The following is a 16,326-nucleotide window of genomic DNA, read 5'->3' as shown; positions in this document are numbered from 1 at the left end:
GAGGAACACATTTTTCTAGAATACTTGGAAAATATTTCCAGTCTACGCTTCTACAGCAGATGACAGAGAGAAAAAAGTGAAACCTAGTCAGCACTTGTTTGGATTATGTTTAGCACTGCAACTAGACACTAGGAGCTTTCATTTCCTTGTACTAGATCATGCCCAATTTCAGAGCATCCAGCACTGCATTGTTTGTTGGTGTTTTTTTGGTTTTTGCTTGTTTCTTTGTTTTTTGTTTTGTTTTGTTTTAAATTATGAACAACAAAATATTTCAATCTTTACTCTGATTTTAAAGAAGTATATGCAGAAAACTACTTGTCTAATATGCTGCCATTCATACCACTCCACTGTGTATGACAGCACATATAATTTTTTCCACTTTAGATAGGGTGATAGATCTTTCTGACCAGTCCACTTCTCCCTTCACTACTTGTAATTATACTCCAGAGAAGCCTCACCACTATGAACTTTCCTTTTATCTTTTCATTCTTATTTTCCTATCACTGCTGCAGGTAAGCAGCAGCCTGTCCTTGCTGCTGATACTACTTTGTTCCCCACTCCATCACATTCTTCTTCCTTTCCTCTCCCTCTTCCACATCCTATTCTGTCCTTCCCTCTATTTATGACTCCCTTCTGGGTATTTTTTTTTATATTACACCTCCCTCCATTAATTTTGCCTTGACTTCCTAGATACTTGGGAGGTGTTAGAATTCACCAGACACTTGAAGATGCAGTCATAGGTTAAGGATGGGACAAAACAATCCCAGCTTTGTTGTCCTGGCTGCTGCGGACATGGACATCTCAGAATGCATTTATATCACTTAACTCTAGAAATCTGACAGAGGCTCCAAAGGCAGGAGGTTGGTTCTTCAAAGTTCACATAGTCAATAAAAATAGATAGGTACTCCACATTATGTAATTCTGAACCAGCGCAAAAACTGGTCAAGTGCTTTTAAGTGCTATCTGTCTTCATTAGCTACATACAGCCTAGAAAAACTAAGCTCATAATTCAGGCACTTCATTTAGGCAGTTTAAGTTAGGTGGTGAGAATCCCCATGGTCTGGAATGCTTTGTTTGGAGCTCTTTTATGTTAGAATATGACTGTCTCTAGTCTAAACCATTAATAACTTAGTGATGCTCCAATTCAATTCCAGTTTCCCAACTGCTCCTTTACAAGAGAACAGAAGGGTAAGAGTGCATTGTTGTTCAGAAAAAAAAAAAAAAAAGAAAAAAAAATACTATGAGGGAAGAGGTACTTGCTGCAGGTGTTAAATCTTCAGTAAATGCCAAATATAAGACTGCTCTACTCATTACGAACACAGAGATGAGAGTATCTCCCCATAGCTTCAGCTGTTGTGTTCAAAACTGCTTGGCAATTCAGATTTTGAATCCTACTGCAGGCTAAGGGAGTAGGGTAGAAGAATAAATAATGTGAAAATGTTTAAAATAGAGCATTAGTATTTTCAAGGGAATACTGCTGCATTTCACGCCTGAGGGGGCAAATCTACTCTGATGGTAATGAAGAAAGTCTTTGAAAAAAGCTATTACTAAAAAGCATCAGCTTACTGCCTTATCATCCCACATTCATTTTTTCTTCCTTGAAGTTTGTGTTAAATATGAAGCAAAGCAGCAATCACACAACTAGAGCATACAATAGAGTTCTGAAGAAAAACCCAAATAAAATGGAGGTGGGGTGGGATAATGAATATTTCCAACTCAATGTCATATCCTATAGTTTAGTTTCCTTCATTTATAATATCAACCAAGGCTTGCAGCAGTCTGTCATCTCTATGCTTGTATGGTTTGGCATTGTAAAAAAGATCAACATAGTCACTGTACAGACTTTCTTCTGAGTCTTTTAACTGGGAGGGCTTGTTTAATTTTTCGAGGGCTTGATAGAAGTGCTCATATGGAATGCTTAACTTCTCACTTGCAGTCTTCTTCGGCAGTCGCTTCTGAGCCATCTGTCTGCTAAAAGCACTTCGCAGTAAATGCAGCATAGCCTCTGATGGGAACTTATCTTCTGCTTTGTTCCTGGTGCTACCGATATCTTGTGTTCCTTTGTTTTTTGCACTCAAATTTTCCTGTGTGGTACGATCCTGGAATGCAGATTGGCATAAAGGAGATTAGGCATCACTGGAATAAGAGTTGCTCTGATTAGTAATTTTCATGTACATGTTTGTAGATGCTATTTTTTTCAGTTAGGAGCCACTAGCATCTAAAAAAGAACTAAATCACTACATGTCAAAAAGGACTTCAAAAGGACTTTACTGCATAAAGAACCAAATCTCTCCACAAGTTATGAAGATCCCACAGTGGAAGGATGCAATTTCTAATTTTACAGCGACATTTGTCTCAGTCTCAAAATACTCCTAACGGTGCTATGAAAGACAGTTCCATGGCCATCCATCTGGAGGAAGTACGCACTGTGGTGATGGCAACTCCAGATGTGCCATATACCCTTTGTGGAAAGGACTGAACTAATGTTTCCATGTTATCTGCTCCACAGTTGCTCTTGCCTGAGAAGACAGTGAACTTTGGCTTATCTGTGGCCATGACAGGTAACTCAGTAAACTTTGGAAGGCTAGTGCCAAGTACAGATGTACAGAGAAATCAGTCATGCACAGCCTCATTTGAACACTGTTATGGCTCAAATGCTGTAGAATGAGCCTGTATGATGTCTTTCTATTGGAACATTCACTTCATCTTGAGCTGATTTTTATACATGTTTCCACCAAGTTTCTTCTACAACACCACCTGAATCCAGTTTTATTTTTCTTCAATTTTATTTTACTGCATGTGGCTGCCACTATGGACACTTAATTTTATGCCTTTAAAGTCCATAATCATGTTTCCCTCAATCTTCTTTGTAACCTCGCTGAAGAAGGTTAATCTTTTTATACGTTATGGACGTTCTAATTAAAGGGGAGATGAATAGATGGGATGTAATTAAGTATTCTGCAGACACTGACATAATCAACAGTACAAGGGCTGCTTCAAAAATAATGCCTCCTCTTTTATGATGTTGGCCCACTACATCAGAGACAGACAGCGGTGCAGTCATAGAGGCTGAATTTCCAACCAGTATCCCTTCACATGTTGTTGCTGTGTGACAGATGGCAGCAAAGGGGCAGTCTGACAGAATGGCAGCTGAAGTGGAAGAGACATGAAGTAAAGGTGAGTCACTGAATTCCTCCACTGGGAAAAATAGTACCCACTGACAATCACTGATGCTTGCTGAACAATGATGGAGACCAAACAGTGGATGTGATCACAGGGAGTAGACAGGTCATGCATTTCAGCAATAGTGACAGCAACGTGAAAGAATAGCCATGTTCTGGCTGGCCATGAACAGCTCTCACACCGCAAAATGAAGAGTATTTTGATCAGTTCATCTGCACAAATTGGAGGATTACAACCAGAGAACTATGTAAAGAGCTGAATACTGGCTTCATTGCCAGTGGCAACATTGGGATAATGCAAAATCTGCACCAATTGGGTGACACAAATGCTCACACAGGAGCAGAAAGAACACTGTACACAGGTTGGTCAGGACTTACTGAATCAATATGATGTTTAAGGTGACATTTTCCTGCATCACATCACTACCTGTGACAAGACATGGTGTCACCACTACTACGTCAAAATGACAATGCATGGAGTGAAGACATGCAAATTCTTCATTGAAGAAAAAGTTAAAGATGCAGCGCTCAGCACATGAAGTGATGTTTTTTTGGGACTGACAAGAAAGCAGTGATCCTTCTGGATTCCTGAAACCCAGACAAACCATCAGTTTTGACTGCTACACCATGACACCGACTTAGCGGAAAGCTCGAACTTCCTGAGTAAGGCCAGAGAAGAAGATTACCTTTCTCCTGCAACACAGTAACTTCAAGCCCTATAGCAGTTTGAAGACTGTGGAGCATGTTGCCAGGCTTGGTTGAAGTGTTGTACCACACCCACCCAAGTACAGTCTTGATACAGTGACTTCTGACTTACACTTTAGGCTGATGAAAGATCAACTGTGTGGGCACATATTCTTAGCAACATATTCTTAGCAACAGCGCTGTCATAGCAGCTGTGAAACAGTGGTTTACTTCTGCTGATGCAGATTTTATGAGCATGGCATGCAGGCTCTTGTTCATGACTGGCAAAAATGCACAGGTAATGGTGATGACTGTGGTGAAAAATAGTGTTTTGTAGCTGAGAAGGTGGTCCATCAAACAATGTTATTGTAGTCTTTGTATTTTTTATCATTTGTTCTGAAATAACAGAAGGCACTACTTCCAGAACACTGTGAATATTTGCATTCAGAAAACTACTGCTATTCTCAGAAGCCTCAAATACATTCATTTTCTATGAAATGAACTATGCCTCAAAGTTATGAAGGGGTGAAAAAGGAGATGGCAGCTCCTTAACTGAACTGTCTGAAGTGTTCTAGCTTTTGTGATGTATTATGTAACAAACCTGCTTCAAAACTCCCTAAAAACATATCAGCAGATTCTTTTCAGATTCTATATTAACTTTAACTAGAATTACAAAAATTTACTATGCATTCCTCCCTCCTGTACCATTCAACTGCATAAGCTGTTGAGTTCAAAGCTTTAGTATCAGCATCCCCTTTCAATACTAAAACTGTAAGGTATTGTAGTATTTGAGACTAATAAAAATATCAATTGTTGATATGTTGACAAAATTACAATACTTGCACAACTCAAAAGTGTTCTGGAGCTAGAGAAAATAAATGCAAAATGTGTATGTGTCTTATCACTACAAAAAAGGAAAAAAAAAAAAAAAAAGCTTAATTTTCTTACAAATTTGAAAATACGTTAAGAAAATGATTAATGAGACACTACCTCTACAAGGTCTGTCATCTTCTCCACTCCTCTTCTGTCATTTTGCACAGCATTGTAAGATGTGTATACACGTGGTTGTTTCATATGTTCAGGCTGGGTATCAGTGCCATGCAAAATCAATTTCCAGTTTACAATCCTTCCTTCATTTTGTATTCTTTTGGACTAAAGGACAAGACAGCATTAGCATAGGTTCTCAGAATATAAGAGGAATAAACAGAGGATATTTGATCATAAAGAAGTGAGAATTCACTAAAATAAAAAAGGACTCCATCAGTATATAAATTTAGACCATGATTTGTAAACCCCAACAGACTGACACATTAAGGACAGAACTCACCAGAAGGTGGGATTTAGTACAATGGCTTGACTAGCAACATGTCGACAAAACATAATTATTAATTAGCCTTATAAGCATCAATGGAATTTCATAACAATACTAAAATTACTGAAGTAGTATTTTGTATTATTAATGTTAGTTCACTAAGCCATCAAATGACAATTTTCTTTAAAAAGTTACCTATAAAATGTTTGGAATAACATTCTGTTGTGATGTACAACAGCATTCTGAATCACAGCTTGTGGAAGCAAGAAACAAATGCTTTGTACATTAGTTTTGACACTGATCTTTAAAAAGTAGAAAGTGGAAGAGACAAGTACAGAAAACAGTGAAATTTTATTTTTCCAAAGCTTCTTTCAGATTTTTTGCTTCTTTACCTAGTGGCTGAAGAGAACCTTCTTTACTATAGAAAATTTATACCAAAGTTACATATGAAAGTTGTATGACAACTCAATTATCAGTAACTCTGCATGGTGGTCTGTTATTCCAATTAGTCATTAATGGTAAAACTTATTTCTGGAACCAAAAAACTCTAAACACTGAGGAATAGTGCATTATTTCTTGCGGACAAAAGTTTGCCATACTGTAGGTTTCAAGAACTTACTGCAATTGGAAAATGAGAGAGAATCAAAACCAAAATACCCTTTTTGTTTTTTTTTCTAAAAAAAAAAGCATCATTTTAGTTACAAAGAGCAGGATATCTGTAGCCATAGGGTTATCCGTAAGTCCACACAGTATTACCACTATACAGTTGTCAATAATATTTACTTCTACTGCCTTGTCCACCTGTTCAGTATTAAAGCCATGTTTACAATTCGAGGCCAATAAGGGTTGGAGACTCAGTGTCTGATAGGAAGCATTCAGTTTCTTGCATGATCTGATCCCTAATGACAAGCTGATTAACAGACAGTTTCAATGAAATTCTCCAGAGATGAGTGAGCTCTTATTCTTTGAAAAGAATGATTTTTTCACCTGCCTATCAAACAGCACTCTTCTGATTTTAATAAACTTACTTATTTTATATCTGCAGATTTCTTGGCTTTAGTCATTACAGGTTTTTCAGCAGTCATTACTCTTGAGAAAGAGGTTAGGGGAAGATATATAACAGAATAGTTCCCCAAGGTCATCAGAAATTCATTAACTCAGAAGGTTTTGAGTTAATGACAATTATGCCCATGTACCAAGAAGAGACTAGGTATATCCTGTGTGCTTTTCTGCAGAAAAGAACTAATTTGCAGTTAATCATATGCAAATTTGATTACATACTTCACACCATGAATCACAGAAAATTACATGAAAAACTGATCTCTTTCAGTGACATACAATGTGAGAAAAACATAGGCATGAAATGTCTTTTGACAGGTACATGTCAATGAAATGAGTACAGTGCATTGCATTCGTGTAAGAACAAGAAAATCTGTCTGTCTTTTTCTGCCTCAGATGAGCCTTTAATCTTTAATCCAATGGTTACTTAGTTTAAATAAACTCTTGTTGTAGCTTGCTTAATGCATACTCAGTATTCAACACATTTGATAGTGGTTGTGATAGGGTTAGCGATGAGTTAACTTTCAAACTTAGCCGGTTGGCATGCAGACATACTTACCACATCAGTAATTCTTAACACCCAAGTGCCTGTTGGATTCTCTCCCCATGTGTGCACAGACATGAAATCCCAGTTCTTAAAGCCATTGGGAGATTTATCTCGCTCTCTCTCAGCCAGTAATACAGTGCTGGTCCCTGTGTTAGTGCAAGATCAACAGTAGAGACTGTTCATGTTTCCCCTTCAACTTTCACGTTGTTTGTTTGCAAATTACATAGTGTAAAGGTAACCTGAAAAAACACTATTCAGCAGTGGCTTGGTGAACGTGGAATGTGCTAGTTCTGATCGCTGGTTACTTCAACAAATGAGCTTATGCAGTATACACCAAGGCCCTACCCTGAATTTATCACTGTATATTTTTTGGTGAGTGTAAACCGTTACAGTCTGGAACTCCAACAGGGTGAAACGTATTTGCATTTTTATTACTATTACAAAAATGCTGTACTTCACAAAGCAATTCTGCAGCAGAAGAGATTCTGCTGGAGAGCAGATTTGTTGTGCTGATTTGTATGTAAGCAGAAAACAAGGGAGGTCTATTTTATGTAACAAGGGGAGCAGAGAATCGCCAGAGAGCCTAATCACAAGATAAAAATACATCACATTTGAAAAGTCATGGCTGTCAGGCAAAGACCCCGATGATTGGAAAAAGGGAAACATCACTGCTGTTTTTAAGAAGGGTAGAAAGGAAGACCTGAGGAGCTACAGGCCAGTGAGACTCATGTCTGTGCTTGGGAAGATCACAGGCTAGATCCTCCATGGAGCAGATGGAAAAGATGTCAAGGCACATATGAGATGAGGTGACTCAAGATAGTCAACATGGCATCACCAATTGCCAATCTGGCGGCCTTCTACAATGGAGTGGAAGAGCAACTGATGTCATCTATCTGGACTTCTGCAAGGCCTTTGACATGGTCCCACCTCACATCCTTATCTCTAAGCTGGAGAGAGATGGATTTCAACAGTGGACTACTCAGCAAGAGTAGAATTCTTTGAGAGCATTCCACTGGAGAAGGACCTGGGCTTTCTGGTGGACAAAAAGACAGATGTGAACCAGCAGTGTGTGCTTCTAGCCTAGAAGGGAAACTGCATTCTGGGCTGCATCAAAAGAGTGGTATGTACTGCATTCATATCTAGGGATCCCAACACAAGAAAGACATGGAAGAGGTGGGACTAGGTGGGCTTTAAGGTCTCTTCCAAAACATTCTATGATTCTCTTATTCTCTGATTAAAGAGAATAGTGTAAATATAGAAATGGAATGACAAATTTGGTAGGAATGTTTCACAGGAAAGTAGAAAAACAGCAAGAACTAAGGGAAAGAAGAGTCAGATGAATCCACGATAAGGTAGGGTGTCTAAGTATACTATACGTACAATACCTTAACCTGCTTTGAAGTGAGGTCATGTAACAACGATATGAACAAATCATTACTTATTTATTGTCTGTGAATTACTAGATTAGCCTGATGTTTAAATTCATATCTGTTTTCTTTTGTTTTTGAATAATATCAGCTGAACTGACTGAAGATCATACTTTCAACAAAGTTGTTTATACTCATTCTCCTTTATTTTTCTTCCTCTCATCATGTTATTTCAATGCACCATAAGGATAGCTTGCCATGTTGCAGTATGTTTTGTAAAGTTGTACTAAAGTGACAAACAGAGACATACTTTTTTTTTTTTAACATACACCAGTGGGGAGACAAAGTCAGATGAACTCTAGGGAGTCAGATTTCCTCAGTTTTCCATTAGGTCATCAAATCGCAGTAAGGTTAATAAGCATTATTAAACTATAATTTGATACCACCAGGGGCTCTCAATTTTTAAAGGTCCTGCTGCTTGAAGGCAACATATTAGAAATAGTGCCTTCATCTCTAAATCATGATTTACTTTCACCTTACAAAAATAACCCAAAACACAAGAATGAAAGAGGGATTCAGAGAACCAGTTCCTTCATTTCCAGGATGCTCTGTTCTCACACTCCTCTGTTCATTGTAACTATATTTGTATAATTATGTATTTTCAATCTACAAAGAACACACAGATAGTTTCTAACGCTTCCCATACCTGACGGAGACACCAGAGTGACATGAAGATCTCCTCTCCGGGAATATTCAATAGTTGCTTCAAGCTGCACATGCTCCAGAGATGCAATTGAGTTCTCTTGACCCTCACAGGCTTTTGTAGGAATTTCAATGATGACCTCCTCATTTGCTCTTAATAACCTGGCAAAATTACAGAAGTTTTATTTACAGAAATATATGATTCTGGATTAATATGTGAAGTGTAGAGATGAGTTTAACAGTCATTCTAGAATGGGGGCACAGCATAAGCAAGTGTTTTGCAACCCACCCTGGAAGCAAGCAAGCAGGTCTGACAACTGAGTCTCTCTCTGTATTTTATTGTCACACAGAGACTACAAAATTAAGTCTTTGCAGCCAGATACACCACATAATTGTCAGACCTACACATAGTTGCCTCACTGAAATATTCAGGAGAACTGAGAGTTAAAACACTGCAAGAACCTGAGTGCTTTTAAACTTTTGTAATTCATGTCATCTCTAGAATAAAAGCATTACTTATTCTGTACATTCTCAGAGCACTGTGCATAGTATTCTCTTCACATTTTCCATTAATAGTAATGAGAATGCAGTATCCAAATCTCCGAAGAAATGATTCAGAACTCAGTGTATTGAGATCTTTGTTTTATAATGCAACAAAGAAGACAGCAATAAAAATGCATAAACAACAGATATAACATACATCACTAGATCAACATTCTATGCAAAAGAGAGGGCTCATAAAAACAAATTGATAGTAAAATAGCATAAATAGTAAGGTTACCGAGCAGTTACAATCCAAAACAAAAGGCAATCCATTTCTACAGAGAGATTTTTAGTGCACTCACAGTGTAATTTCTATCTTTGAAATACTGTATTTATTCTACAGAACGAACATACATATGAACAGGTAGAAAAAGAAAGGTCTTACTGATTAACTAGTTTAGTGACTTCTGATATAAGCTACCTGTACATTGAGCTCAGCTTAGGCTTACTGTGCTGCAATCATTAGTGATTATGGCTTGTCACTCTTTTCAGCGAGCCTTAGAGACTCTTATTTTTCATAAAAGCAGTGCTGTAGATGGGACTAAAGCTAAGTGTATCATCCTGGCTTACATTATGCGTGTCATGTGAGAGAAGTTGCTAAGACTTACTACAGATATTCCTTTTAAAAACATATCTGAAAAACTTTGGTATCTTTTTCTTCATCCACTGATAGCAGTCTAAACACTGCTACTTGATCAGGTTTGGTCTCACAGCATTATCCACCCATACACTGGCTGTATGAAGAGCCACAGTGATCTTATCCTATGTGAGGGCTCATGCTATTTATTTTAATCAGTCTTACACTAAAAAATAGCAAACAAACAAATGTTGCTTTCTCGACCCTGGGGAATGCAGCTGGGCAAAAAACCAAATCAGAGACCAAAGATACACCTTAATTTTAATTTGTTTTAGAGCAATCTGTGTGCAACACTATCTTTCTCGCTTTACTAAGCCTAACTACTGCTAATGTCTTACCTTGGTTCAAAGCTTCTGTCTTTAACAATACACTCTCTCTTTTCTGGTACACCTTTCCATCTTTTGGGATCAGCTAAATCCACCAATGCATTTGCATTGAGTAGTCCAAATCCAAATCTGCTGTTCACCATCAGCCCCGCTCCGTTCTTCTTCCATCCTGGATTGACAGCCAGTGGATCATATTCCGAGGTCCACACTACCAAGTGCTGCATATCCCTCCATGTTAGATTTGGGCTGTTGAGAAAATGATCCTGGTTAATTGTTTTGGTACTAACCATCACTTTTCTCTTAGTTATTATTTTGCAATATAAAGTTTTGGAAATGTACCTAGTACTGAATTATTAAAAAACAACAACAACAACAAAAACAAAACAGTGCATGCTTATGCTGACAACACTTTGGGTAGACAAGATTTCTATGTAAATTAAGAACTGGTATCTAGCAAGATTAGAGTCCAATCACTCAAAATCCCGTAGGCATTTAAATTTATCTAGCAAAAGCAGTATTTCCCACCAGTCTTTACAGAAGTTGGGTGTGAATATTCACTGGGCATTTGATTCTATCTATCTGTGATTATACTCCAATCCTTAAAATATGGTCCTAGGTATCATGGCTTATATCATCAAAGGAGTACACAATAGCATATGGAGCAAAACACGTACTATTCAAGTGCTAAGCCTACATCTTAACACCTGAAGTGAAAAGGCCATTGCCTTGTCTTGTCCTGTCCTATTCTTTATCCCCGCCTCAAAGTCATACTATCTAACTATCAGGCCTGCAGGGCCTGAACATATCTTCTCTCTTCTTGCTTTGAAAGTCAAACTTGTGTACCTTCAATTATATGTCTCATCATTGCCAGAAAAGATTCTGCACATTGATTAAACATTTCACTCATACTTCTGCATTCTACCATCTTCAAAATATGCTCTCTTGACAGTACAGCCTCAATTCTTTTAAGTCCTATTGATTGACTCAACAAACAATTATCATCAATGCACTAAATGGACTGAAATTCCTTGGTCATTACATGCTGCTTTTGTAGGTTCTGATTTGCTAGACAGGTATTGAGGCAGATAGCTGTTTAGTTTTGTCATCAGGTAGAGCAAGACTAACTGACAAAAACTGGAACTGCAAAGTGATACGGTTTAATTTGAAATAAGCAGCATTTGAGGGAAGACAGTAGGGAAGACTTTCAATTGTAATTTTATGACATCTTACTTTACTTCCAGAGCAAGAGCAAAAATTCCTGCTGCCAATGGTGCAGATGCAGAGGTCCCAGTGTGAGTCTCTGTACATTCATTGTGAAGATCAGCACTTGTCTGCCAGAAAAACAACAAAAAACAAATTGCATGAATAAGCAGTAGTAAATACAATCATATCCACACTCACAAACGTAGCCATGTATCTTCCACTTGGTGCGTATTTATACATTCCTTACCAGCAGAGGAAGGGATGTTTAAATTTGTTCATATTTCATTCTACTCTTTTTACTTCAACTATATTTTTTGTATCAAAATGTTTTGCGTTTGAACAAAATACTCCCACACTGAGTATCTTTTTTTATTCTAAGGTTTCGCAATAAGTGTTTCAGGCCTACTGGTGAATCATAAAAACAGATCATTGTGTTGGGCCTAGAACATTTAAAATTACTGCTTGCTAGAAAATTACTCATAGGATTAGTATTAGTGTTCTGCTCTCTCTTCAGCTGAAGAACTATAATTTGCAATGAAACATGTGCTTTATTTGGCAATTAAATACCAAACTCATCTGCCCATGTATCTCTAGAAACAGAAAGGGAAACACTGAGACCTTTATAACTCAGATCTGAAGAGTAATCTCTTAGGAAGTATCAGTTCCTCAGCTAAATTGCAATGACACTGTTTTAATCTCCACTCATATAATTCATTCTAAAATTACCACCAACCAGAGCTGAAAAAAAATCATAGGTCCTTCAGTATTATTTAATCACAGCAAATTTCTTTCATACAAGTTATTTCTTGCACAGTTAATGAAGGTACAGGCTGATCTGTCCACTTACTGGGCACCTTTTATAGGTCTGCAAGCACCACTGTTGTTGTCATTCGGAACATTAGGAACTGAGGGATTAAAAATATTACAGAAAGTGTTCGAGTGACAACATGCACAGAGATGCTAACTTGTACGGGCACATAAAACTCACTAGTTCTTTTTGCATATACTCTATGTCTCTCTTTGTGATAAATGGAACCATCTTCATGCAGAGACATCTGTCACACTCAAATGTCAGAAGATTTCAGCATGCTAATTTAAATGCATTGCTACAACAATTAGCCAATGTTTTACAAAATAGTAGGTGTTCAGAAATACAAACATGTTTTGTACTATAAACTCCTCACTGTCTGAAAATGAAATCACTAAGCATATGAAAAGTAAGCAGTAGAAACAAAGCATTTAAGAACTCTAATTTGTTAGTTACATATATAAAACATTTTTATGTTTGTTCTGAATCTGGTAAAAATAACCTACAATTCTTTGGTCAGTATAGTCCCCGCTGCTGTACGCTGTGGCCAGAGTTGAAGAGCACTTCTCTGCATACCAGGGAGAAAGGCCTTGCTGAGAAGCACTGCTAATGGAGATAGTGTAGATACTATCAGTGTAACCATCACAGTCACAGTTGTCACCCTGACGACCTCCATTCCCCGAAGCCCACACAAAAATGGAGCCTTTTCCATTTCGGCCCTGAAGGAAATGAAATGTGAGGTTATAAAAGAGATTTCCATCGTCATAATACATCCTTAACAACTCCTCTTGTCTCTACCATGAGACCCTAACACATCTAACATTTTCAGGTAGAAAAAGACAATCTTCTATAACATCATAGAAGACATATAGAAAAAAAAAATGCTACTTGAGGTGTTCTATCTCAGATCCCATAGCACATCCTTTGTTTGTCTGTATCTTTTAGATTGACTGGTCTACATTTAGTGTCCAGAGACAGTAATTTTCCTCAAAACAGGCATTAATGTTAAAAACAGGTTCTGTGATCAACAGGTAATTTTCCCCACTTGTCTGCATTTAGTGCTGAACATTTGTAGGAAGAACACTCTTTTTATTTTTTCCTTTCCTGTTTCCTTTTTTTTTCCCTTTCATTTTCCCTTTCCCCATCCTTTTTTCCCTTTTCCCTTCCCTTTTTCTTTTTCTTTTTTTTTTTTTTTCCTTTTCCTTTTTCCCTTTCCCTTTCCCTTTTCTTTTCCTTTTCCTTTTCCCTTTCCCTTTCCAGTTCATCAGGAGTTATTTCACTTGCACTTGAATTGTGGGTAACCAGTGAAAACAATATACTTAATATGACTCTTCCGCCATTATTTTTGGAATAAAATCTTTCACTGTTAGTGCTTGCTGAAAACCAGAAAACCAAAAAGCACATCTGGATGAAAATCCTCCTTTCTCTCACAAATCCATGAACCAGCACCAGCAATCTCAGGATGTAATCATTCTTACTCCCTTCTTGGGCCTTCAGTGTGTAATAAGGCACCAACAGCTAACGACTGATGCTGACAGCTGACAACAGAGTGCTGCAGCAGCATGTGAACTATCACAGCTATCAAAGAGAAAGCACACACCAGCTATTCAATTCAGTCTTATGCTGAGATAGTCCTTTAGAGGAGACAATACATTTTGTGTGAGGAGCAAGTTCGTATTTTATTATTTGTTAATATATGTATATTCACTGGAACCTGCAGTTGAAATACACTCTCACTCAGATGAGATTTATTCATGCAAGCACTGAGTGATACTTGCAGCATTTAAAACATTAAAAATAAAGAAAAGAAAACAAAAGCTGCACTCTTTTTGATACAGTTGCAAAAATACGCAGGACAACCAACATCCGTTACAGAAAATGAGATAATATTTTGTTTTGAGAATCAAGGCTGCAATCCAGAAAGGCAATGATATATGTAAACAGGTGTTTGATTCCTGCTGGAGTGCTCCTAATGGTGCACAGATGTTTACGGCTATGCATATGCTTAAGTGCTTTACTGGGCCAGCAATAAAGGGGTCAGGGATTAAACTTAACTTTGTTGGCAACCCCATCTCTAAGTAACTTGATGGGGAATGAAGCGCATTCAGATCCTTGCCAGAGGAAGCCTGACAAATTATGGGTAAATTTGATCCCCTCATTAAACAAAAGAAGTTGGGAAAAAAAGAAAAAAAAAAAAAAGTACATTCTTTATCAAATAACCTGTTTTTTTTTTCCAAGTAAAACCATTGAACACTGGTTCCCTAACTGCTGCTTTTCGCTGTTCCTCTTTTCTTGCCGTGTACATACTGGATGCTTGTTACCATAAACCCATTCCACAACCTCCACTCTTCCCTCAGAGCATGTCACCTGTCAGACTTGCCTTTTTTTTTCCTCTCCTGTCTGCTCTGTTTCCAGTATCGTCTTTTGCTCTGCTCCTGTCCTTCATGCATTCTCCATTTTCCTTCTTTCTTGACCTTGATTCACATTTCCTTTCTACATTAGTGCCTGTCCATCTTTAGATATCTTTTTATCTCACTGGCAAGAGCAAGAGCAGTTTTTTTGATAGATCCCCAGTAGCTCTGTTAGTATCCCCACTCATCATCCAATGAGATCAAAAAAGCATAACAAAAAAAAACAGACCTACTTGTAAAACCACTGTTTCCATTACTCTTCATTATGCATTTTTGCTATCTTCACTTTAATTGTAATGTGATACGCATTTATTTATGAACTAATGCAACTAACACAATACAAACCCATCCACAGGGCGCTAAAATGCATCAGTATTTCATACAGCAAAATATTCATGAAGCAGAAATTTTGTATTAAATTTTTATAGGCTTTCAGTGCAGAAATCCAATTACTGTTCAGTGCAAAATAAGCGGCAGAGAAGGGTGGGGGCAGGGTGAGACAGAGGCAGCAGAAGTAAGGATGGAAGAAGAAAGCTTTTCCGTGGAGAATACCAGCTAAAACAAGCTTAAGAAGGCTCTAATCGCACCTTTTTGAAAGTCATGTTCTAGCTGGCAATTTCGGACCAGTACTATTAAAATGTCTGTTCTGCTTTTCAGTTATGTGAATAGAGCACAAATCATTTTCATTTCCTGCCTGAGACAAACCACTTTAAAATTCTGTCCTCTGTCACGTTTTATTGTATTTTTTTTTCATAAGTATAATACCTGTTTTATCCCATATTCAAAAGCTTTCTGTGCCAGTCTCCCAGGTCCCTCAACAGTTTTACCATCATCATTTGGGCCCCAGCTTGCACTGTAAATATCCACGTGTTCCGGATTGAAACCAATTGAACTGGCCTCAATAGCATCAGTGACTATTCCATCCAGCATGCGTATACCTTAACAAAGAAAAACAAGCAGATTGTATTAACTTTCTGTTTCCCTCTTCCTCTTTGCTACCTCACTGTTGCACTTCCAGCAAAATTAATCTAAATCAACTTCACCATAGCCTATTGCTATTTATTTAAATAATACTCAGGTCAGTGCAAAACAGTATACTTACCCTTTTTGCAGAGCTTGGGGCTCTATACACACTGGGGAAAAAAAAAACAAAAAACCACTAATATCTTGATTGCACTTTAATGACTTCTTTTTCTCTTTTTGCAGAAAGCCAAGAAGATGATGTTTCATTTAGTGTTCCTGTTTTCTTGTTATTACATTGAGCTTTTTTTACTTCATTCCTTTCCTACTAAATCTGCAAAAGACTTCTTCACTGAAATGGCTATTTTATCGTTAAAACTACATAGGTTTTACCAACACTATTTTTAAGAGTTAATTATGACTGTGCCAACTGATACACTCAGTCCTCTCTGCCATTAAGCTTGTACTGTCTTTGTGATCCTATTTCACCAATTCTTCATTTTTATGACAAAAAATTCTCAATGCTGTTTTACTACCACATTTTTTCCGACTGTGAGCAATCCAGAGAGACTAGTGATAACAAGC

At 37.5% G+C, this 16,326-nt stretch overlaps 1 protein-coding gene across 1 annotated transcript in view; it reads right to left on the bottom strand.

The window, feature by feature from the left end:
• Positions 1-316: 316 nt before the first annotated feature.
• Positions 317-16,326, bottom strand: part of PCSK1 (proprotein convertase subtilisin/kexin type 1) — a 29,391-nt gene continuing 13,381 nt past the window's right edge. The window contains exons 7-14 of the mRNA XM_042866212.1: positions 15,547-15,719; positions 12,877-13,089; positions 11,590-11,690; positions 10,372-10,605; positions 8,858-9,015; positions 6,797-6,930; positions 4,857-5,018; positions 317-2,099 (exon numbers count right to left, since the gene is read on the bottom strand). Of these exons, the coding sequence (XP_042722146.1) occupies positions 1,737-2,099; positions 4,857-5,018; positions 6,797-6,930; positions 8,858-9,015; positions 10,372-10,605; positions 11,590-11,690; positions 12,877-13,089; positions 15,547-15,719 (1,538 nt within the window). The 3' untranslated portion in view covers positions 317-1,736. The remainder of the gene's footprint in view (positions 2,100-4,856; positions 5,019-6,796; positions 6,931-8,857; positions 9,016-10,371; positions 10,606-11,589; positions 11,691-12,876; positions 13,090-15,546; positions 15,720-16,326) is intronic.

This window comes from Lagopus leucura, unplaced genomic scaffold (assembly GCF_019238085.1).
Source record: "Lagopus leucura isolate 7727_CA_CO unplaced genomic scaffold, USGS_WTPT01 Super-Scaffold_810, whole genome shotgun sequence".
Taxonomy (NCBI): Eukaryota; Metazoa; Chordata; class Aves; order Galliformes; family Phasianidae; genus Lagopus; species Lagopus leucura.
This window is presented reverse-complemented; position numbering and strand designations above follow the sequence as displayed.